The sequence below is a fragment of the Buteo buteo genome, chromosome 6 (genome assembly GCF_964188355.1).
Source record: "Buteo buteo chromosome 6, bButBut1.hap1.1, whole genome shotgun sequence".
Lineage (NCBI taxonomy): Eukaryota > Metazoa > Chordata > Aves > Accipitriformes > Accipitridae > Buteo > Buteo buteo.
Window position 1 is genome coordinate 8,294,040 of NC_134176.1, and position 25,063 is coordinate 8,319,102.

The 25,063-nt window shown below is 42.7% G+C and overlaps 1 protein-coding gene across 1 annotated transcript in view; it reads right to left on the reverse strand.

The window, feature by feature from the left end:
• Positions 1-25,063, reverse strand: part of KCNH5 (potassium voltage-gated channel subfamily H member 5) — a 159,749-nt gene that overhangs the window by 131,070 nt on the left and 3,616 nt on the right. The window contains exons 2-4 of the mRNA XM_075031045.1: positions 15,094-15,217; positions 8,090-8,196; positions 3,552-3,680 (exon numbers count right to left, since the gene is read on the reverse strand). Coding sequence (XP_074887146.1) covers positions 3,552-3,680; positions 8,090-8,196; positions 15,094-15,217 — 360 coding nt within the window. The remainder of the gene's footprint in view (positions 1-3,551; positions 3,681-8,089; positions 8,197-15,093; positions 15,218-25,063) is intronic.

The following is a 25,063-nucleotide window of genomic DNA, read 5'->3' on the forward strand; positions in this document are numbered from 1 at the left end:
TCCATTTACAAGGATACAACAGTACTTTTTGGTCACTGTTACATTGCTATACATTATAGGTCTCCCACACATCGCCCAGCAGTAATAGATACCAGCATGGGTAACAAGAAAACAAGTCAGTCAAATCTTCAGTGTCGAACCGCCTGTACCCTCTCAGAAAACAAGGTTTTTTGATCTCTGCCACTGTATTTTATTAGAGGAAGGTAGCTTTTATATATCCGTTTTCTCCAGTCTTGCCTTCAGTCCAGTAAGTTTCAACAGCCTTCTGGACTGCAACAAATTCACAGTCTCCTGGGCGACCTGGGAAAATTTTTCATTGCTTTTACGCCCTCCTGCAAGCAAAGTCCCCTCCTCCTCCTCTTCCTCCTTTCTGACAGCATTAACACACAGCAAACGGTGAGCACACAGGTAAGCAGAGACACACACCATCTGTCGCAGTGCCCCAGACCTAACTCCTCTTGCTCGCACGGGGCTAGTCCCCGTGATGTCAACTATATTTTCTGTAGTGAGCCTGTAAACAAGCGTGTTTTTGAGCCCGTACCAGGGGAAAAAAAATCCCACCTCTCTCTTGCAATGCACTTTGTAGTAAGACAACTGTTTTCTTTTATTTGTACGTCCTGTTTTCACAAATACAAGCTCCTCCACACTTCCGAGCAGTTCTGCATCCTTAGCACCGGGGCACTGCTCCCTGTCTCCCAAAACTGCTGTTCCCTTGCAAGGTCTACATGAGATGCCGAGTGCGTTGCAGTCACCGCAAGCAGATCTGGCAAACCCAACCATTTATTTCCAGAAGCCAGGACACACAGACACCCTGCAGTGTAAATACACCCATCGTTATGATTTAAATACCAAATCCTTGTACCTTGTAGGAGCATGATATACTGAAGCTTCACAACAAAGCAACATACCTTCGAACAGTGCAGAATATATTGGTACAGAGAGATTATTGCATAATGGCATCAATATTTTATTTCTCTTGAATTTTTTATCTCAAATTTACTGCTCCCATAAGTAATAGACAGTAACTCATCTGCACCACAGTTACTTATGTATTATGTATTGCATGGTCCTGGCAGAATTTCTGAAGAAAAATCCTTCTTTTAAAAAGAAAAAAAAAATAGCCCTTTCAGTGACAAATCCCAGCACTCAAGAGCAGTATTTTATTGAAATGCTTTTTACAAAAGTTTAAAAATTCTCCACCAAATTGTAATGTATATGTTTACCAATCTCGTAATTCAAAAAGAAAGTGGCCTGACAGCTTCTAAGCACATTGTAATGTTATCTGCAAGGACAATGAATTATGCATCTCTCATAGCACTAACTGACAAAACAACGCTGTGATCCCAGTGCCGTGGGATCCCGCATATCCACCCAGTTGAGACACAAAGGGTAATGCAACAGTGCTGTTTTCCCATCCCTGTAGTAAAATGGTGCAAATATTTGAATATGATTTTTTTACATGAAGAATATAAAAGACAAGCTCTAATTTATGCAAAAGTAGAAGAAAGATCGGGTCAATCATTTGTAATTATGGAGCTTGTTGGACATATTGATCAATGTTAATCAATGCTCTAATCAAAGCACCCTAAGCAAATTCTTAAGACTCCAATCATATGCCTTAAAGGCAGTGGAGAGATGTGGCTGTACTGACGTCTGCTGTGTTTTGTTTTGTGGTGGTTTTTTTTAAAGTATGACTTTGACAGAAGTAAGTGCTTTTTAAACATGCAGTCAAACCTCTCCAGTTGCTGATGACAATATTTTGCAATGTGCATAGTTAATACCTGGCATTTTAACCAATGGTACCCGTCACTGAAGAACAGCAGTATACAAGTTACGCACTTCACAGCTATTGCTCTTTCCTATGGGAACATATGTTGTTCCTGTAATGGATGCCAGGTGGATTCTGCTCCTCCTCAGCCACAAGACAGGGATGGGGAGAGCTCAGCCCACCCCCCACATCCCTGCCTCCCCAGGGAAGGCAGCAGAGTACCAATCTCCCAGGCCAAGAATCCAAAGGAGGCAACATTCATCATTTCTGCATTTGAGAGCCACTGTCTATACGTTTTCCCTGTCCTGCTGCAGCCACACACTCCTCAGTGCAACTCTGTACTGTGGGAAGTGGGGCAGAGCAGGTGAAAGTGTCGGGGGGGTTGGAGGCTGGTTCCATGTGAGATACATCTCAGTCCCCCAAGAAAGCATCAAATAGGAAATCCTGCAAGACCATCCTTGCAAAGACTGGCTTTTTCCTTGATGAGATCCCACTACGTATTATATACAACGCAGCAAGGAGGCAGTCCCATGCCTTCAGACCTCTACAATTAGTCCTTTCAATTAACTGGCATTTATCTTAAAAAATTCAGATTCTTTCCAGGCAGAACTCCACGTTATGGAGCTGAAAGTGAAGTAGAGGAACATTCTCAGGTTGCTAACTAAATTGTAGAGGCAGTAAAGCTTATGATGGCTGAGAAGGTATTCCTGTATCAGGATCTTATAACTTTATGGATAATACTCTCTAGACAAAAGAATTCTCATATTTGCTGTTAGCCCAAACAGAGGCTTTTTGGTTTATTTTACGTCTGCCTTTATAAATGCACTTTTCAGTTGTCCAAACCCATATAATAAGTGTTATCTAGCTAATAGAAAATTAGTTTAAATCCTGTTTGCATTCAAGTAACACCAAGTTTATTCTAAAGAAGACGGCTTAGAGCACACACGGCTCTCGCTGAGAAATCAAGCCTTCTCCAAGGGTGAAGAGAAAAATATAGCAAGGAATTAATCATCAGAAGGCAACTTCCAAGAGAAGATGAGATGTGGATGCTGTAGCATAAATGCCCTTCTTTAGGTAAGTGTGCATTATTTTACCCAAAGCAATACACATATGAACCTGACACAAGACACACATGTCTTATAGCCGAAGCAGAGGATGCTGCTAGATCCTCTGCACCTTTCTCCACTAATTCTCTCTTGTGCAAGGCTGTGGGTCTGGCCATGGGTTGTTAGGTGATGAGAGCACGGCACATCTCAACGAACACCATCACCAGCAGCTGCTAAGTAACAAGTACGACGTCCGCTGCCATGCAGTTACCATCGCTAACCAGTGATAAAGGACCCGAACAGCCGTTTCTTTTGCATTTCATCTCCAAGAGTGAGAAAGGGAGGGAATATCAACACCTCAGCACAAAGGAGCTGAAATTATTTTTTTCTGAAAAGAAGATACCAGTCCCTTAGGAGAAAGGTCTCCCCAAACAACACAGCATTAAAATTACTCAAAACTATGTGATATTTAGCAAATGCCAGTTGTAGTGAAGTAGTGAAATTACAAAGAGACGGGAAGGCTTGTGACTCTGGCAAAACGTTGTTAGGGAATTTCTACTCATGGTGATTCATCTTTTATTTTTAAGCAATAATTTAGGAGAGTGGCATTGAAACTCTGACAGGTCACAACATTTCCTGAATTCAAGACACAGATCACAGGCATGACATGTCCCTGTCACAGGACTAAGCTCAAGCATGTACTTTATCATTTACAAAAAGCAAAATTTCATATTTACCTTTTGTTGAATCATCTTCAATCGGTTGTTTGAATAAAGTGATATCCTTAAAAGTGCACAAGAACAAAACCACTTTTTCATGCTCATTTCTTATAGGTGCAATTTGCATGTAGAACCAAACTGGGGTTCCTGAAGCAGAGAAAAAAAGGTGACATTGGACTGTGGTGTAGCACAAACCTTCCCCAGCCCATAAAGAGAATACTTCATCATTTATGTTATTATAACACACAGGTAGCTTAGGACCATATCTCAATATTTCTACACCTTCCAGATCTTCTAATTTTACCTCCTCAAAGGAAAACAACATATTCCCATTTTTACAGCTTCATTAATCTAATTAGATGATAAGCAGAGACAGGAGGCATTATAAATCTCCATTCTGAAATAAAATATATTATTCTTTCCCTCTTGCTCTTGTTTTTTCCCCGCATGTCTCACAAACTTAGTGTCTGCAAGGTAGGAAGGCAAGAAAAAATGGATGGATGGTATCTTTGATTCCTTCACATAATATGGAGCTATCAGATCCAAAACTGATGGAGTATACTGTCAAATGCTCCAAATTTGATGCTATTTAAGAGGACCTGAGCTAACCCAGACATAGACCCTAAATGTCCTATCAGGACAAATCAGGAGATTTGATTTCCTTTTTCTGTTTCAGGTCATACCCTCCACCTCCTCATTGTCCTGACCAGTGGAGCACTCTCCCAAGGTAGTTATCTCTTTTTAGCTTTTGAAATAAACACAAAATATATTTCGAATCCTATCACTCATCAAATAAACAGCCAAAAACCACCTACGGCGTTGGAGTGGTTAGCATGGCTTTTGGTAAATCCTCACTGTTCCCACAGGGCTCGGCAGGTGCACAGGAGCTGAAACTGGTCTTTTTTCCTCCTAGACTGAAACACACATGGCAGTCCCCCAGGTACATGCAGGTCTTCCCTGTAAGGGGCAAAATCCTAAAAGACTAAGCAGTTTGCTGAGAAACACGCTGTTCACCTGCAGGGACGTGAATGTCAGAGATACCTTCCATCCAGCAAAGCTCCATGCCCACAGCTGTGTCCCTCTCCCTCCCAAACTTGCACCTATACACACTGCATTATAAATGCCTTCACAGCCAGCTAATTACCTTTGGGATTGCATGCGATCTCAGCCAGTCGACATAATGGCTTTTCTCCTGAGCTGCCTGAATGCCAGCCTGAGAGCCGACACGTTGAGACAAGCCGCTTGCCCACTGTCAGGCCACGGGCATCCCTGGCCCTCCCAAATCTGCTCTAATGCACCACATCTGGGAGCTGTGCCAGGAACTGCAGGATAGATGCCCAGAGGGCAACAAAGCCCATTTGGACTACGACTACTGCAGCGAAGGTTAAAATCCACAAGGTTTTGAAACAAAATTCAACATTGCTGAACTGGGATTAAACCAGTAACTTGCTAGCAGTAAACTGGAGAAGTAGGAGAGATGGGGGACTACTTTTTGTGATAATTCCAAAGCCATTATGCTGACTACTTGATTATCTCAATTCCTGGTTGCTAACCCAAGATAAAAGATTTTTTTCATAACTTCTAAAACAGAGTGCTGCAGCTCTCTGGAGTAATACTGCACTTCACCTAGCAACTCATCAGCACCCTTTGAAAAGCTCTGAAAGTAAGTGGACGAAATAACCTGTACAACGGCACTGATAAAAATCAAAAACAGAGGCAAGGTGGCTGCTGCTGTAGAAGCAGCAATCTGGGCAAAAGCAGGCAAAGAGGTTTCCTGAGTATTACCATACATAGATGTAGATATATGCACACCTAACATGGTTGCTGAACAGTTGGGTGGGTAGAGCTGAGGACTATATATGAGGGAATGTAGTAAAGAAGAAAATTGTAGCAAACTTTCAGGTCTGAACCTGAAACCTGCAAGCTGGGTTAAAATGCCACGGGGGTGTGTGAAGTCAGCAGTTGTACGGATGCTGCCGGAGAACATCAGCTCTTAAAGATCACCTCTGTGCCAAAGGAAAGAAAGATGAGAAAGCAACCTGAAAAATCTCAAAATCTCCCTCTGCCAAAAGCATAAAGGAATGGATGAGAAAAAAAAGGGTTGTGCCACATCATGAAAAATACACAGCACGTCTGGACCTACAGTTTGAAAATGTGGGTGGGAGGGTGCTCTGAGAGCACTGCAAGCTCCGTGCAGGTTCTCTGCAGGTGATAAACACAAGCCCTTTCACAGAGTAACTGTCTACACTTTGCAGAAGTATATTCATACCAACAGATAACTATTCTTTATTTCTTTATCTGCTCCATTATTCAGCCTGGAGAATAAGCAGGCAGTTTCTTGAAGGCCCTTCTTCCACAAGGCTCAGAGCATGACAAAATGAAGCAAACCCTGGGCACACCAGCTGCTGAACTGGAACCAAAAGGTCAGTCTATTCACATTAGCAAGAGGTTGAAGTTCTGGGCTTTGGGTGATGGAGAAGAAAGCTGGCAATAGATGTTATGGATGGGAACTGACTCAAGCCTGAAAAGAAATAGGAGTACTTTTCCATAAAGTCCTTCTGTAATCCTGTGTAAGTTATGGAAAGTATAGGCTTGGAGATCTGGGCAAAGGTGAAGATTTTATTAAGGCAACTGCAGCTCAATAAATCTCTGAAGCATCATCAAGCTCCAGCAGACAATCCACAACCCAAAGCAAAAAGTGACTGGTTTGTTACAGAAAAGTCACCAAGAGAAGGCTTTCCTCTTCTTTCTTACACTTGAATAAAATAGAAAGGAATTTAGTTCAGGACTGGCCCGTGCTAGAGCAGGAGCTGCCAGCCCAGTTAATAAGAAAAAACAGGGTCAGGGAGAGCCCTGGGTCTCTGGGATCCTCTTCAGAAATCACACAGACATAGGGCATGGCAGTGCTGGGCACCACCACCTGCAAAGGTACCCAACACCAGTCTGTCCCAGGGAATTCCCCTAATGTGAGGGAGCATCCAGGTGACCTGCACAGGAAACAGGCAGAGAAGCAGAATATCTCAAGAACAGACACATCCACATGCTTGAGGAACTGAAAGAGGTCATTTGGAGGGCTCTCCTGGGCACCTGCAGAAACAGCTGGACTTCAGAGCTGCTCTTGCTTCTCTTTTTAATTAAAGCGTTGGCTAAAATGCTTTGAAGCAGGCAGAATTGGAGAAATCTGAAGACATTTCCTACTGTTTAAGTGCACATACAGAAAGATTTAGTCTAAAAAGGGAAAGTGGAAGTAAAGCATAATGCATGTGAGTTTGTTTCAAGAAGATGAGAGAATCAAGATCAAGAGATCCAGGATGCTCTCTTCAATGTCATGAAAGGTTTATGTGAGTTTCCAGTGAAACGGGGCAGCCAGGCACAGTTAGCTCTTTCTTAAGGCACACCATTACCTTCCCTCAGCCACAGCATGTTGGGGAAACCTCCAGCCTCACCCCAGCAAGGTGCTCCATGCCAGCACCAAAATTCACCCAGGGGGAGCATGGCCTCAGCTACTGGGCTCCAGGCAGCTGAACCAGGGGGAAAAAGCTCCCCAGCCCCACAGGACCTGCACCCTCTACTGGGGAATGAAAGCCAAACTGAAGAGAACATCTCCATCAGGATTGTTCCTGGCTTGCGTTTGACAAGGCCACCAACCCAGTCAAGTAGACACATTCTGCTCAGGGTAGAGGAATCAGCTTTTCTGGAGCACGTTTCATCTGATAGTTTTGGCTTTCTACCTTGGGAAGATGGCCTGTGCCAGTGGAGGAGGCTGCTCATCTCCACTGACAACAGCAGGAATTTCAACCGCCAGCCCGGGAGAGATGTCCACACTGCACAAGCCCAGCCTGAGACCACACAACAGTACGGATTTTGTTTAGTATGTGCTATAACATTGATAAGCCATAAGCAGTACTACCCACATACATGGTAGGACAGAAAACGTGACTGGCGTGACTCATGGTTAAGACAAAATGAAGAAAATATTCTCTGGTTCTGGAAACCTCCTGTAAACCCAATGCCACCAAGAGGAAGGGACTTAGGTCCTACACCTCATGAAGCTACAGAATTCCCTGGTTTTCTAATTAAACCCTGCATTATATGCCAAATTTAGTACTCTCCCCAGAGCTCATACATGCTGGTTTACACACCGCAGAGGCATCTTGACACTGCTGGGAGCATCCGCTCAAGGCAGTCAGGGTCTGGGTTCTCACTTGTGCAGACATGGGGGTGTTTCCTGAGGGATGTGGGGGAACCTCATTCAGGATTTCCTTTCACTTAACCCAGTGAGTTTCCCTTCAGGGAAACAATCCTCAAAACTAAATATATTTTGGAAAGAAGGAGTCAGACTAGAGACAGCAGGGAACAACTACTATTCTTGGCAATCTGAACACTTGTCCTGAAAAAAGAGATCTCTTCTTGAGCTGTGGCAACCAAAATACCTGTTTCTTCTCCAAATCTTGCCCCAAATTTACCCATATGTCAAAATGAAAATTTATTTTAGTCTATTGTATACTTTAAATATGCTTCATCACTCCCAACACCATACACAAATATATACGTACTGTTTTTCTTGTAGAGGAGAATTTCAAAGCAGTTTGACTCATAGTTGTCGAAAGTCTGTCTGACTTTTTCAATGGTCTTCTTGTCTGTCAGTTCACCATACATAAAACTGAAAAAGAAAAAAGGTTTCTCTTTCTTCTGAACAAGCAACAATTTTGTTACAGTCACCTTAAAGAACATAAGCACTGAAGATGCTATTAACTGTCATTTACTAAAGTTTAAACATGACTTACACTTCATTTAAATATTTAGAGGCTCACAAGGAAACCTACAACAGTGAGTAACCATGACCACCTTTTTACCATAAATGACAGTAAACAAATGTACTGTAATGTTTCATTAAGTGCTTTTCTGAGCATATCTTTAAGGATATATGGTTAGAAAAAGAGCTGATAGCTTATAAAACCATTACTGCCACAGCTGCAGGCCATGAGAATACTGCTGTCAAAATAGACAAAACTGAACAAAACCTCTAAAACCTCCCAAATTTTGTTCAATCCTCTTGAAAAGGCTTCTGGAGGAGGAATGGAAGCTAGTACAAGTAAAGGCTGCTGGCTGAATCGATGGTTACAAATCTAATCTTGTCAAGATGCATCTGGGACAGTAAGATAATCGGAATCCTTTTCCTAAATACTGATTACAAATAGAGGTAGGATTTAACCAATAAGAAGTGATGACTGTAATGCTCTGAAAATTCAGCACAGAAAGCGTGTGAGTTGTCTCAGTGTAGCTATGTCTGCACTACTACCAAACATAACCAAATTCACCCTCATTTTCCTTATTGTATACCGCATTTCTTTAATATTTCAGTGAAAATACGGAAAACATTAAAATGTTTTTGGAGACTCATCCCTCTGCAGGCTGAGAATATAAAAATGTAATTTTAACTCTGCTATTTCTTGCCACTTGACCATCTCATCTTTGCATTCTTTTCCAGGTCAGACTTTCAGCTGGCATAAGGAAACCCAACCCCCTGACCTTACTTTTGAAAGCCTTTGTAAGGAAACAGCCAGTCTTTTATTGTTATTCTTCCCTGGATTAAAAATAAGCGAAGGCCACTCTGCAAATTCCCAATTACAGGACTGAAGGAAAATGGAACATGGGATAAAAGCTTTCAGACACTTGGATGAATATACTTTCAATTGATCAGACTTTTTTTTTTATATTTTATTTGTTCACAAACAGTTTCAGCTTCAGCTGAGACCTACAACAGACAACCCTGAGAATGTGAAAGAGAAAAGAAAAGCTATCAGTGCCTCTGTGGTTTCAATGCAGCTTCTCTTTTATTGATCAACAGACCTCCAAAGGTTCAATAAACATTTATTTTATCTCTTGTGTTCTGAAAGAAACAATAAAACAGCATAGTGGTTAGTGACTCGGCAAGCATTAAAATACTCAATGAAGGCCAGACCATGAATCTTTTCTTTACACAGCCAACCAAGGGAGGTAACGGGGCTGCTCCCAGAGCAAGGTGCTGCCCAGCGTGGGTGATGGAGGCAGGCGCAGGGCAGCCTACAACATCTCTATGGCACTACAGGCACTTCTTCACTGGTAACCCAGGGAAAGCTATTGATAAATGACACGTCATAACTGTTACCTTTGGGACAGCACCGTAATGGCAACGCCACTACAGCGACCAACATCAGGAAATGGTTTTACCAGGGCACAAGGCTTCATTAACGTACTGCTTATCATTAACATACACAGCTGTCTTTAGGAAATGCAAATCACAGCCTACTGCTCATTTTCAAATGACCTGCCTTTCTTTCCTGAGTTCAGCTGATAACCTTTTATACATTTATACATGAGATGACACCAAAAAGAGTTTGATTTTTTTTTTTTAATCTATGCCTGTTTTAATGCACTGATGAGGTAAAGCAGAATGCTCTCCTCTCTGCAAGACAAAATAAGAGCTGATAGTTTTCACGCAGCCTGTTGTGGAATTGAATTATCTTTTTTTTTGTTTTCTTCAGATTTAAAACAATGTTTGTCTTAGTCCTGAAGAAAAAAATAACAAAAATTTGTTAAAGTGCTTGACTTTACATGGCTTATAATACAGAAAGTCATCATTAATTAGTGTTAAAATGACAAATCGTACTTGGCATTCTGAGTGGTGGACGATACCAGTTAGCACTGCTGAATACAATCAATCAACTTTATGTTTTAAATTAAAGGCAGCTTATTATTGCAGTAAGCCTGTAACACTCAAATCTTACATTATTTTCACATATAAAGAGACATTTTAAAGGCTTGTGGAATAATAAAAACATTTTTCAGGTGGCGATTTAACAGCACCAAAGAAACATCAAAGCCACTCACTGTGTAAGTTATATAAGATCTCTGCTTATCACAGGTTTAATTTAATTTAGTCTGCCCTATTTTGTACACATGGAGGGACTCCTACTTCTTCAGTCAATCACTCTGTCTTTTTCTGCCTCATGTTTTTTGTTATTTAGTGCTTGTCGAGTGCCTTCAGTGCAAACTGTACAAGGCATAAATACCAACCCCCCCCTGCTACTGGGAATCTTACTACCTAGAAAATAGACTTATCAAAGAGAAACAAGACTTACTGAAATACTCAGAGAAAGGCACAGTCTTAGATAATTTCCCCATCTCTGAAACAGACCATTTGTCATTTAAGATGCCTGGGCTCCCACCTCCCTTTGAAAGCATCCCTTGGCACAGAAGAGCGTAGTGTGCTCTTTGTAGCGTGCTCTTCTCTCCTTTGTCAGGATCCAGAGCATCAGAACAGCTCCAGGTCTGCAGCGTGTGCCAGGGCGATATTTAACAGCTGTCTGGGAGGAATTATCCAGGATAGAGGACAGGTGAAGCACAGAAGGCATATGATCCTACATCCAATTTACAGCTCTGTTCATCCAGAAGTGTTGGATGAAAAGGCATCAATTACAACAAACATCTACCCAGGAGGAACAGCAAATGCAGATACACGTCAATAGCTTCAGAACTTTGCAAGTTAAAGAGCAGGCACAATTTTTAAGGAGAAACTGTGCAGCTCCCTGGGTCCCACTGGCACACTCAGCAAGGTTTCTTTGCACACCTTTGGCAGTGCAAGGAGGCCTTCTCACACACGCAAAAATCAGGTTACGGAGGCGACATCCCACTATCAAATCTAACTTTTTTCAAGTCCAGCACACTGTACCCACCATGCAAAATCCCATTTCTTTGAACACGGTGGGAATTTTGCCATTAGCTTCACTGGAGACAAGATTTCACTCGCAGACTTTTTTTAATCCCACTTGAAAAGGCAATAAATCAAAACAAGGGAGAGCAGAGATGCTGACTGGAGCGCTGCAAGTGTTTCAGTGGAAACACTACCTGTAAACAACCGCTTCAGCAAGGAGATGCAATTCCCTCCCCCTGTACAGCTGGAAGGCAACACACAAAGAGGGCTTAAGAGCAGGTTTCCACTTCGAAAACAAAACCAGCAACCAGCTACTTCCAGCCCGGTGCGAGGCTCTCGGGTGCAAGGACAGGTAAGCGAAGCAAAACCTGGCGCAAATGCCAAGTGTAAAATGCCAGGGTAGGTCTACTAACCAGCTACTCAAAGGGCTGCCTGCTCTTCCAAAGGCTTGATGAGAATACAGAGCTTAACTGATAAGCAATGATATTTAAGAAAACACTGATAGTACTTGCAACATTAAACTGGATTTTAATGTTCCATGACTTTATTCTTTCAGTGCATTCATGAAGGCATACATTGTCATGACTGTGGGCAACTGGCCATGAAACAAGTGGTTTTCCTACATGCTGGCTGATCTACTGGTGCACCTCCAGGCACGGATTTCTGCATGGTGGATTGAAGGTTAGAGGTGTCACAACTGCAGATGCCCTGTTCCTTCTGGACTCAGCTCATTTTCATTTGGCACAGAAATGCCTCACCAGCACACAAGTTCTTCCACCTAAAAATCCTGTGCATTTTAGCACTCGCTTATACCAATTATTCTGTATATCAGCCCCCGCTGCACGTGCAACTTTTGGTGCCATGTGCACCCAGAAAAAACACACACTCATTGCCACCACACAACATTCACGTAGCCTGACCCCGATGTACACTGTGCCTTCTGTATAGTGCCCGTGAAATTAGGGAGTCTGGCACTCGTACTGAGGTATGTCTAAGCGATTTTCCTGCCAACGGGCACATTGTTGCTGATTAAAAAGATGCGAGAAGTACGAAATCAAAGGGATTACCAGCTCATCGCAGGACTAACTCATTGCCTGCGCTGGAACAAAAATCACTCGCACCTCCAGTGCCTTCAGTTCATGCAGCCCTCCCTGTGACCAGTGTCAGCCAGGACCACCTGAGACTGAATCTGATGATGACATATGAGCAGCCCCAATGTAGGGTATGGGGTGGGACAGACAGAAACAGAATATAGTGACTACTCGCTGGAGTACCCAGGAGAAAAGCATGGGTGAAAGCTGATTCGTCCTCTATCACACTCAAGATCAGTAACAACAATAACTCGAATCAGGGGCTAGATTTACATTGTTTGTATCTGTGTTATTTTAATTCGGTTGGAATTTTAGCACTAAAAAGCTGTAAAAACAGACCCTTCCAAAACCTACAATAAAGGTGTGGCACCAGAGCACCCATTCCAGAGCACCTGCCTTAGAACAGTAAAGCAAACATAATATATAAAGCAATTTTTATGTACAATGTAACATAATCTGGGCACAACATAGCGAATCCGGACTGAGAGCCTAACTCAGGAAATAATACAAGTAATAGCCCCAGATATCAAAAAGCCTCCAGTGGCATTCTACTGAGCAACCCTAAGCAGGCAGCATTGGCCTACAAGACTATTTTCCATTCCATAAGCTCTTTATTGGAGAGCAGCTCCAAAGACATTGCTCTGGAAGGCTACACACTGCATGTCAGACCATGCCAAAAACCTCTCCAGCTCTCCTTTAATCTGCGAAGACTGGGATGTCTCCTAAGAAGCAGGAAACATCACACTGCATATGTAATTCTACCAGCTATGACCCAGGCACAAAAGAAGTACTAGCCATGCTTTCAGTGTAGAGGCCTCTCCAAAATCCAGAGATGGATATATAGAATGACAAAAAAAAAAAAAAAAAAAAAAAAAAAAAGAAACAAAAGAAAAATCTCTGCTACCAATTCCATTTTCCACAATAATTCCTCCTTGAATTTGCATCTGTATGATTCACCTGCATGATCTACATGAACGTGGTCAAAACAGGGTCCTTACAAATGGTAACTAGAGCCCATCATACTCACAAAAAGCACTCAGATGGAATAAAACTTTTGGTCCCCCCAGTATTTGAGGCACAGGGAAATTATCATCAGAGAGGTATTGCTAACCCTTTACTCCCCCAGCATTTTCCTACAATCCAATTCTGTATTTTTCATGATTTTAACATGCACAGACTATAAAAGTGCTGGCTTACAGCAAACGTATACAGTTCAATATACAGGATAGCAGAGAGCAAAGGGGAAAGCATGCACGTATATCCAGCATGGCTGCGATAAGGCTGTTTCTTTCAGCCTCGCTGAGTCTATCGACTCTGTTGCTACTGTGTGAATGAATGATCCATTTCAGCAGCACGTGCCCATCTCTTCTCCATTGCCCATTAGAGGACATGGGGCTGCACAGAGCAACCCCAGACCCCTGAGGCTTCCTCGCCTTCCTGGAAGTGGAGACCAGTGACCACACATCAGCACATGTTGCTTTTTGGAGAAAATGATGACTGACATCCAAGGACAGGCTCCCTGCCTGCCCTGTTCCTGCCAGCTGGAGCATCAGTCAACGATCAGTGTCTGGCAGCTCCCATCTCCCAAAAATCATGGCTGTAGATACGCAGCCCCCTCCTCCCAGTGCCCTGGAGTTGGTCGCTCCCTGAACACATGAAGAGAAAACCTATAGAAACTTGTATCTCAGCAACTCCTTGTTGCCTCTGTCCCTGGTTTACTTTGCTCATGCACACACGCATTAGGGATTTAGTCTTTCCCCAAAGCATCTCCTTTTAAAGGATGCAGCAGACAAGGCGCAGATGCATGTCTAACCATAAATCACAGCTGCCCGCTCCTGAAAGACCACCAACAAAAGGAAAAAAGCCATAAAGCTGCAATGCCCAGAGTAAATATATCATCAGCTTAATCGCCCTCTTGAGAATAAAGATGCAGTTTGTACATTACTGTGCTCTGTGTGTGTGTGTGTGTGTGTAATAACAGGGACCAACATGGGCTACAGAAGAGCCCACTGCCTCCTAGCATGATAACAGGAGAATTAACAAAAAATCGAGTAAAAAAAGCCTTTGAAATATATTACCTAAACCCCCACTTTCTTTATTGGATCATTAGCTAGGGCACATTCGTACTGGTATTAGCCAGAATAAATTTCAAATGAGAAAAGAATAAGGTCTAAATCCTCATAATATTTACCCCCTCTTCAGGGGGCACCTGTAGTTCACCCTCATTCACTGCTGAAACTTTTTAAAAGCTTTTTCATCAAACAGTCTTTATTCCTGCAATGCTCATTGCATTTATGCAGTTACCAGAAGATGACGGAAACTTCCAAACTGGGCAGATTTGGCTTGCTTTCAAAACAGATTTGGGTGAAACGTATTAAATCTGTAGATGTTCTAAGTAAAATTAAAATATAAACAACATGAATTTAGCTTTCTTTTATTTAGGATTAAGTCTTACAGGATCCTAACCACTACCCCAGATTTAGCAAACGACTTAACCTTAAGTATTTGAGCAGTTTGTTAATCCTGGTGGAACTAACCATTGATTACTGGAAGTTAGTCAACAATGTGCTTAACTGAATGCACATCGTTAAGTGCTTTACCACGTCCCGGATAAGTTGCTGGTTTCATTCATTTAAAGCCTGTTTCAGTACTTCAATTTCTGAAAAACAATGCTTTTCTTACACCAATCCTTTTCCCAAAACCTAACACTTCTTCCCAGCAGATTATAATTTTAAAAGTGCATCGAGTGGCAGTGAACAGACAGTCGGCATACCTGCAAGTGCTACTCTTCTGCATGACGTCAGCTCGATGATATCCAGAGAGTTTACAAAAACCGTCATTACTATAAACTACGGGCCAGTCCACAATCTGGGCATTTCCCAACAAAAAACTGGATTCTGAAAAGAGAAAGAGGAGAGAGAGAGAAAGGGTGTTGTCAGTGGCAAAGTACATTTAAATCTTACATATGTTACACAGCAGATGCAGACGGTTATTCGTGATGGTAACTTCTACCATGAAATTTCAGAGAGAACTGAAATCAAAATGGGCATCAGAAAATAAATCATGATGAAACAGGGTGACTCCTACTAACATAAGTAGCTTCTTGCACCCCAAAATACTGATATAAGCACCGACGCTTTCACAATTTAGAAAGGATTCATTCATTGACAACACCTGGGCAAGGTATCATGTTTGATTTTTGTTTTATAGGTATATAAACATATATCTCGAAATTAACCTTACATTAACTCGCAAACTGAGTTTTAAATGCTGAACTGTAGCGTGCCCAACGCCGATGACGATTCTCTTGCTTAAGACAATTAAATTTTTCCTCCTGGCAGGTCCCAGACTGCTGTGCAGGACACAGCCAGCATCCCTAGGATGAGGGACAGAGGGTGCCAGGAGCCGCTGGGAGGGGCGAGACGTGCCCACCGCATCTCGTGGTACACCACGAGCCCCATCACGCCCGGGAGCGCGAGTGTTAAGTGACCCAGGTGGAAATTCAGCACAATCGGGGAACTGACAAGTGCCAAAGGGACTTAGACGTTGAAATAACACAAAACAGGTATTGAATTTCAGTGGCAGTCTATTAAAAATACAAATAGGTGGGTTTGGCTCATCCTAGTAAGGAGCATTCATTGCTGTAAATGCAAAACATGGGCAGGGAGTATTTCTAGGAGGCTGAACTCAGGTTTAAATATCGCTTCAGTCATCTGTTCTTTCGGTCAGTGCCTACGGTTTATACGCACGGACTGGCACCAACACATTATGAGTTAGTCCTAAAATAGTTTTATTCACTAGTTTGGAAAGATTCTTCCATCCCTGCTTTTAGCAAGGTGTTTCCAAAGAAGGAAATACCTATTTTGCTTAAACACAATGTTGTGGGATTTTACGTTCATTGACACCGTAAACATGCCTAATTTTGTTTCAGAAATAATATTCTTACTTAGTAAAGGTTCTCAAATTGTAGTCTGTGATGATCTTTGGAGTTTTCTTTATTTTTACTGTTAGTTTTCAATTTCATTTTGACTGCAGCTATGGAACTAACTAGTCCCATTCATTGATGCTATAAAGCTATTAAAATATAACTATTAACAATCACTGCTGTATAGAAATTATAGGAAACATTCCTTTCAGCAGTTCTTGTGGGGGGAAAAAAAAAAATTAAGGAGATTTTTACAAATTTTCCTCATAATAGCTGAAGAACGGTTATGCCAATTACTGAGGTGCACACATTCATTTTCACATAAAAGCGACACTGGGTTTGCATAAGCTACACACACCCTTCTCAGGGTATTTATAACTGTGACTAGATTGTACATTATGCAAACATTATTCCGTTGTACATGGAAAGTGTACTGAAAAAAACAGTATTTCTTTTTTCTCTATAAGCATGAATTTGGAAAAAAATAATCTGGAGATTATTGGATTTTCTATAGAAAAGCAGATTAAAAAATATTTAAAAGCCAACCAATGTGAGAAACAGAAGTTTAGATTTTGTGAAATCTAACACTTTTAAGCTCAAAGAATTTATCTGAATCCATCACAAATATTCTTAAGCCTAAATGCCAACTTGAAAAATTTGCTTTCCTACCCGAAGGGAGATGCCCTCACTACAAGCAGCAGGAGACACGGAGTAAAACCTGAGCATGACACAAAATCTGCCTGGCTTTCCGCAGCCTTTTCGGCACCGGGGACTCAGCCCAGCTTTGCTCAGCACAGCCCACGCACTAACACAGGGGACATCCTAATCCCCTGGAAACCAAAGGGTTCAATGGAGCTCATCCCATTGTATTGATGTTTCCCCAACACCTTCTCCAGTTTGGAAAAGGGGAGACATCACCAGACCCCTAAACCCACCGGGCTCCCCCCATGGCAGCCACCCTACCACCACCACACCCCAGCACCTGGAAAGGATGGGAGCGTAAGCAATTCTTAATTTCCCATCCCACAGGGAAAAAACCAACATTACAAGTCCTCTGGTTAGATTTGGAAAGAGATTTCTTTATAGGATTATCTTTCGCCAAAGTCTGGCTCACATACCTAGATACAACGGGCGCAACCTGGGCGATGAGAGACTGCAATACCAAATTCGCTCATGGATGCTGTGCACATCTGGGTGCTCCCAGAGGACCACAGTCCAAAAGCAGATAACCCTGCTTTGAAGCCTCCCTGTCCGACAGACATAATCTTGATTGTGTATTTCCACCACGTAACTGTTTCAGGACACAGAGTACACAGCAAAAGTTACACGTTGCAGCCAGCAGCTGACATACAGCATTTAATGGCTGTCTTCTATGGATTATACTTCTTTACACTTGAGGGGCTCAAAATACTTGACAAAGCATTCACTAAACTGACCAAATCCACCGGAAACTTGGGAGGGAACAAAACATAAAGCCAAACCATTGACAGTTTAAAAAAAAAAAAAAAAACAAAACAATAAAAAATCCCATAAAATTAGACAAAAATAGACACTAGAAGTATCTTGGTAGATAGAAGTATTTGTAAGGTTAGATCAGATAAATAGTATAGGTACTAGAAACTTGACCAGATATTAGAATATGTTTTGTCCCCATGAATTTTTCTTTACTTAATTGACTTCTTTTTTACCCTCGTCTCCTAAGCAAATAAGGCTTATTCACCCATGCTCAGCATGTGAATATGTATGTGTGTGTTCTACTCCAGCTGAAGAAAAATCTTGAATCAATGTTTGCATCTTGTTAGAGACCAACGAGTCTAACTGCGGGCACAAAGCCATAGGAATCCATGTTTCATTAATGCTGCTGCTCACTGAGCAGCTTGATAAAATTTAAGGAAGAACAGGCCAGCGTCTGACCCTTGGGTTTTGTTGTGTACCCAAGTCTCAGCATCCACAGGACTCCATGCCTACCCTACATTTTATCAGGTGTCACGGTATTTTCTCCAATCAAGAAACATATTCATTCTTCCCTATTTCTACAATTTCTCCAGATCAAAACTCCAGGCAGATTTAACTTTACAGCAGCCAGTCCATACCCAGCTGTAAACATCCAAACTGCGTACTGGGTGACAGGACACTTTGAGAGAACTTCTTTTTTTTTGGCCATAATTTTTTAAAATTGCAGAGTGCAAAGGGACATGGAGGAGTTTTTGCTTTGAGTCCTCTGCTGTGACTCCTTGTATATTCTCTAACACATCTCCATTTTGAGGCCTAACCTTGATCAACAACAGAGACTACTTAGTAGAGAATACAACCTTAGGGTTTCTAGGAGTTTTGTGTAGTTGGGGAAGAGACTGCTTTATATCACGTCATCACCACTTCCCACTCCTGAAAGTCCATTTCTGCAGTTACCTCCCCTGAGGCTGGGTCCTAACAGCCAGTCCTGGACTAAATCCATCTGCATGCCTGACTTCCACATTTCTACAACTCCGTTAGAGCCTTCTCACTAAGAAAGGTCAATCACAGTTGTGCCTTGGGTTAAGACCTCCATCAGTCTGACTATGGCAAATTCCACTCTGTTCAATTTCCAGCTGGCTGTTTGAACCTGGCATAAGAGACAAGGGTTGGAAAAAACTCATTTCTTCTCCACCTCCAGTTGCCATAGGGCAGCCTAACACCAAAGACGAGTCTTTTCCCTTCCAAACACAACTGGCTGCACGTTCCTCCTGGCCTCCTTTGCCAGCAGCTCCAAAGCAAGGACCCTCAGCCAAGGGGACCTTGACGTCCCCCAGTGCCCTGCTGCAGTGATTCTGTAGCGAAGTCCCGTACGAGCCTCTTGGCACAAGCCAAGTCTTCATTCAAGCAGATCAGGCATAGGGCAAGACAAGCATGCTACAGACCTGCCTACAGGCTGCCAACTGACTCGCTCCTTCCCGAGACACATCCATACTCGTTGCACGCAACAGGGAGGACGCGCACCCCAACCACAGCCGGTCCCCCCACGGCAGCCCAGGGACGTGTCCCGCCGGCGTTGCTGCAGGCAAGCACGGGGTGCTCCTCCATTATCAAACCCCAGGTTCAGCACCGGTCCTCCCCTTCCCCTGATGGCCCACACTCCCCATTGGCTAATTCATACCAAAGATCTTTTCTGGAGTGAGCCAAAGGACTTTTACACAATCACTCCTTTCTAAAGCATGGGCATGAGCCCAGCAATGCCACACACCAAGGACTGCCCCCACCCAGGGCAGAAGCCTTCTGCAAGACAGACCCAGGCTTAGACTCCCTTCATGGGAGAAGCCAGCTCTCCTTGCCTGCTCTAGTCTTCAACAGATAAGACTGGTGTTTTGTGCCTTCTTCAGAAGAAAAAGGAAAGGAGGCAACAAAAGGTCTGCAAATTGCAGGGTGGTGAGCATAGCAAGGACACCAGCACTGGGATCTCCACAGCTGTCTTCCCGTTGGGATTCAATACACAACAGCTATATTCTGCAAACTAGGGGTTTTTTTTAAAGAATATATTATATTGGAGGTATTCTCAACGGTATGTATTTCTCAACAGAGTTTAGCTACTAATAACTGGACAACAGTGAATTCAGCCACTACACCTACACCAGAACACCTGGATTTACTCAGTTTTTAAGTACACCACGACTTCACTGAACGAGTAGTATCACAACAGGGATTGCCAAGGATAGCCAAAGTTACGGATGGCAATGCATAAATACAGCTCGCATTCTGCAGTAAGACACTGGTAACTAAAACTTGTGCAATATTCGTGCTGTGGCCCAGAAAGGAAAGTCTTCTCTCTCCATGTACAGCAGCACCCAATCTGACAAGTATTTTACTAAGGAGGCTGGGAATTTCTCCCCTGGTCCGCTAGACATTGGCCATCGCTGAAAGTAGGAGAGTTAATCTGAGAGCCAATGGTCTGATCCAGTATGTGAAACTCTATGCAACTGTGATCCATATTACCATGTGGTGATATCTCAGACCGAAAACATTAATGTGCAGCTAACTTCAAAACTTGCATGATGATTAGCCTGAAATGTCTGGTAATGCATTCATCCTTGCTTGGTTTTCTCCGATGCACTGACAATGCAATTCCACTTCCCATTTCCTTAGAGATAAAAGTCAATTTTTATTATTTCTAAGCTTGTCTTGATGTCATTGCCTTCACCAATCATTTTCTTCACCCATCTCCCTCTCTGATATATTGCAGAGAGCCCAAATCACAAATGTGTAGGTTGCATAAGTTCTTTAACTGGCCATGTCTAAACACCAGTGTCTGTCTATAAAAGAGCAGGGAAGCAGGGCCTCGCCTGTCTCAGAGTTGCTAGATTCCTCTTAGGAAGTCAGCAGGCTTTTTATTAGCTAATATAACTCTCCTATTTACAAGGTTTAATACTGATGGCAAGGAATTGGGGTATTAGCAGCATACAGTTAGCAAAATTTCAGGTTGGAAAACACAATTGAGGAAAACAATTGTTAACGGCACTGTATTTGCTGCTGCTGCACTTCTGTTTTGTAAAAAGACTTTTGTATAAATGCAGCCTATGCTGTAGAGCAGCAAGCCTTTAATCTTACTCTATCTTGCAGTAGCTAATACTCAACACAGTGCTGAGCCTTGTTTTGTTTAAAAAAAAAAAGACCACAGTGTGCAAGCAATTTTTTTTAACCAAAAAAATGCCCAAAGCAGTGTAAAATTCATGTTATGTAATCACAGGAGAGCAAGAACAGCTAAATCATTCCAGGAGATATGCTTAGCCAAGTGAGAAACATTGTCTCTAATCATCTTTTCTCAAGAATGCCTGGGTACCACTTGTAACCAAAATTGTTTAAATCACCATTTCAGAATTCCATCTCATACCAAGAAAACAGGTAACTAATCTTTTTAGAAAAGTCACCATTGAAAAGATGTTTTAAAAAAACGAAGCAGTGGCAGAACACAAGTAATAATAATTATAATAATAATAAAAAGTAGCAATGTTTCCATCTAGGAATAACCTCCTAACTCAAGCAACTTTACACAGAGCTGTCCTTCAGAATTACCACCCTCCCACTGCAGAGCAAATGCAGCCTGGACCTGACAGGGTCTGTGAAATGTCTGGAATTTGCCTTTTTTGCTAATGCTGTCTTATAAAAGCCCCAAACCACTCAAACTGCTGTCAGCTGACTCTCCTTACAACTACACAGGGTCAGCATATTGCTGCAGTCTTGTTCAGACCATCTTGGAAAACTCATGGGGCTCCTCGTGTGTGTGTATTGGGGAGGGGGGTCCTAAAAAACATTCTCATTTTTTCATTTCCTTTTAGCTCTCCTGAGCAAGCCTCAGCCCTGATAATACAGAGTTCTACCGGTGTTGTTTGCAGTGACTCCAACCACATGCTCGAGCCGTACTGCATCCCAACAGAGCACAAGGGAAAATCCTAAACCCTTCTGGAGGGCAGTGCCCTCCGCAATCGGCCTCCACGGGCACCAACATCCCTCCGGCTCTGGGGTCGGCTCCAGGCAAACCGCTGGGCTTGAAGCAGCAACCTCCGCCGGCACGTCGTGCTCCTTACTATAAAACCACATCGCTGTTTTCTAACAAAGCTGTTATTTCCCCGGTGTCTTTAAAGCATGCAAAACATCAGTGTCATCCAATTTATCCAGCACATTAAGCGTTGCTTGCCTGAAAAAAAAATCTCTCAAAGGACTAACTCTTTACGTCACCTTTCTGTACCAGTGTTGTTTTCATTTAATACTCATATTATGAAAATGCAAAGAGGGCTAAACCCAGAGCAAGATGCCACCGTACCGACTACGCTAAAATGATCTATTTCCTGCCCCAAATAAGTGCTCCTCAAATAAAACAAAAGATAAATAATCCAGCATTGGCTGAAATATTAAATCCACGTGTAAGTCACTTAGCTGGGAACACAGCAGCTTTCAGCAATTTAGCAAGCGAGCTCAGGAAGAAAGATTAGAGTCTGCCTGGAATTTACCTCCTGAAAACTTAAAAAATTAATTTAAATCATTCTGAATGTGAAAGCCCACAAACAGCGCGGTCCCCTGCCTTTATTGTGGCACAACGTCACTGACCCCAGGAAGAGTTTTGAATCAATAAGGACAAGAGATCGTCCCTATGATTTGCCTGCAAAATGACATTTCATACAATCCCGGTCACAGTTTCTCCCCCACACATTCGTTTATCCTAGAGTTAAACTAATCCTCACCTATCCCGGTTATCATCTAAATGACAACGCTGAATCTGTTTTCTATTAAAATTATGCAGAACACAACACAGATGTAGAAAAACTAAATTTAAACTGGAGCACACTGTAGCTCTGGCTTGAGGCACACAGGCACCCTCAGGGAGCAACCAAAAATCAGATTTCCAGCTTTATACAAACAAGAGCGCTTGCTTCACATGCCCAGATGAGAAAATTGTTGTAACAGTAGTTGTTCAGACGTGGGGGCTCCTCTTGCAAACACTCAGCCCAAAGCTAGTCCTGGCTGCAGCTTCACAGAGCCTGGCTGTATCTCAAAAAACCTGTTTTGGCAGAGGATCGTCTGCCTCTCCCGTGCTCTCCTCTTTGCTCCTAAAGCAAAACTATCAACAGGACGGATCCCAGCCCAGCACCAAGGTGCTGTTTCAGGTGAGTCTCCTAAGGGGCGATTTGGAAGCCAGCAGTTGGACTCCCTCCCACTGCCACGTGTGGGTGCAGGATCAGGCCCTGGCTATCTGGGTTACCGGGGGCTTGGCACTTCCAATAGCCAGTCACTGAGTGTGCTGATTAAACAAGTACCAAACTTTTTTCTGAAAAGCGGGTTATTATGAGCGCTAACTCCAAAATCTTCCTCTATTACTTAATTTTATCAAACCAGAAAATCCTATTCCCTTAGCTTTCCAGGAGAATAACTTAAAATCCCAGTTAGTGACCGAACAGTACCCTGTTAAACAGGCTAATTAAATGTATTTCTGCAGCTCACTTAACTTCCTGACATTATTCTTTGGCTGTATACTCCTTCCAATAGCAATAAAAAACCCTGGATGTTTACTCAAAAAAAAATAATAAAAAAAAAATCAATAATTTCATTTTTCTCTTCTCGCTCAGATTTAAACATCATCCTGGGAACGCAACAACTCTTGCAGTGACCTCTTGTGGCAAGCGCTCAGCAGCGCTCAAGCTTCCCCCAGAAGAGAACAACGTCGCTCCATCCCACCGCCACCGATACGCACCGAAAGAAATACTAGAAAGAGAAGACCCAGAATTTACAAAGCAGCTGATCAGCCCTCAAGGAAACCCAGCTATTCCTTTAGCTAACCATACGGCATTATTTGGGTTTCTAAATTAATACGACGTTATGGAGCTGCCATAATCAGGTGGGGTTTTGTAAAAAACACATATAAAAAATTTTAGACCGTGTAAAACTCCCCCCGATTTCAGCAGCAGTCAGCTTGCTTAATCTTTCTGCATTCAGCAAACCAACTCGAAGGGTAAGGAAAGGGGGGCGCTTGCAATTGAAAACTCCTCAAAAATGTCATCGAGTAATGCTTCTTAGTGTAAAAATCCACTTTGCATTGATTTACATATCAGCAGGCCCCCTGCAGTCGTAGAAACTGCAAAAGGAACCCTGTGCCCTTCGAATGCGAAAGCAAGCCCTAACAACACAAGCTCCTTGGTCATCCCTTCAGTCACTTCTCCGCAGTCAACTGAACTAGAGGATGGAAACTTTCACCCCACAGTTTATAGTGTCTTTATGCAGAGATTTAGGGAAGTGCTGAGGTCTGCGTTTTTTACAGAGGATCCCCAAAGACAGACATCCTGTAAACTTGAAGTAACTTGTTTTAATGAACTTTCTCTCTGCAGCATGTGTAACTTAATTTGGATCAGATGAAAATGCAGCTTGTTTGAATTCAGGGGAGAGAAGCCTACACGTATCATGTCCCATGAGAACAACGATGTTTTGTCACCCTGCCTGTAAGACATCAGGTACGCTACATGGGCTAGTAAGAAGGACAGGAAAGACAATAGACACTTTTTTTTTCCTATAATGCCAGTGTAATAAAAATGAAAAAGGTGTCTTAGCGCTACGATGTGACACTCACTTCCGTCCCCCTTCCTGGGTAATCTGCCTTGACAACACAGTCACCTGTAAATAGGGCCGACCCTTTTGTCCACCAAAGTCACAGGGACCCAGCAGGGCGTAAAGCTCTGTCTGAAGGAACTGCTTTGTAGGAACATGGCACAAAGCTGAAAAAGGCCAGGAATTAAATGCTAGCTTCATTAAAGCTCACGGTAAAATTCCCACGTAAGCCTTACGGAGCAAAGATTTCAGCCCAAGTGTCAAAATACATTTGTGAAAGACCTGAAAGACCCATTTTCCCGAGGAAGCTTCTAAGAGTTATTGCAACAGAAACAATAACCAATAATGGTGACTCTTATCATATAGATAAGACTATATATAGTATTCCACTAAATTAAGCCCCTCTCCCAGACTATTAGTGCTCTTTACTGCATATTGCCGCAAAGTCCCAGAGTTAACCTTTTCCCAAACTCATCCTCCACCATAAAAGCAGTTACGCCATTAATACAAGCTTAACGCTTTTGCTGCTAAAATATGTGAAGGGTGAAGACAGACAGGCAAGACAGACACATTTCCCTGCCCTTGCGTGCGTGGCTCAACTTGCCGGCTGGCTCTGCACGTGGGCCAGGTCCACGACACCCAGCCCTGCTCTAGAGACTTGCCCAATTCCGTACCCATTGCACCTCCACGATGCTGAGCTGAGGTCGGTATCAGCAGGAGCTCTGAATGCACCAAAGAAGCAACCAATAACATT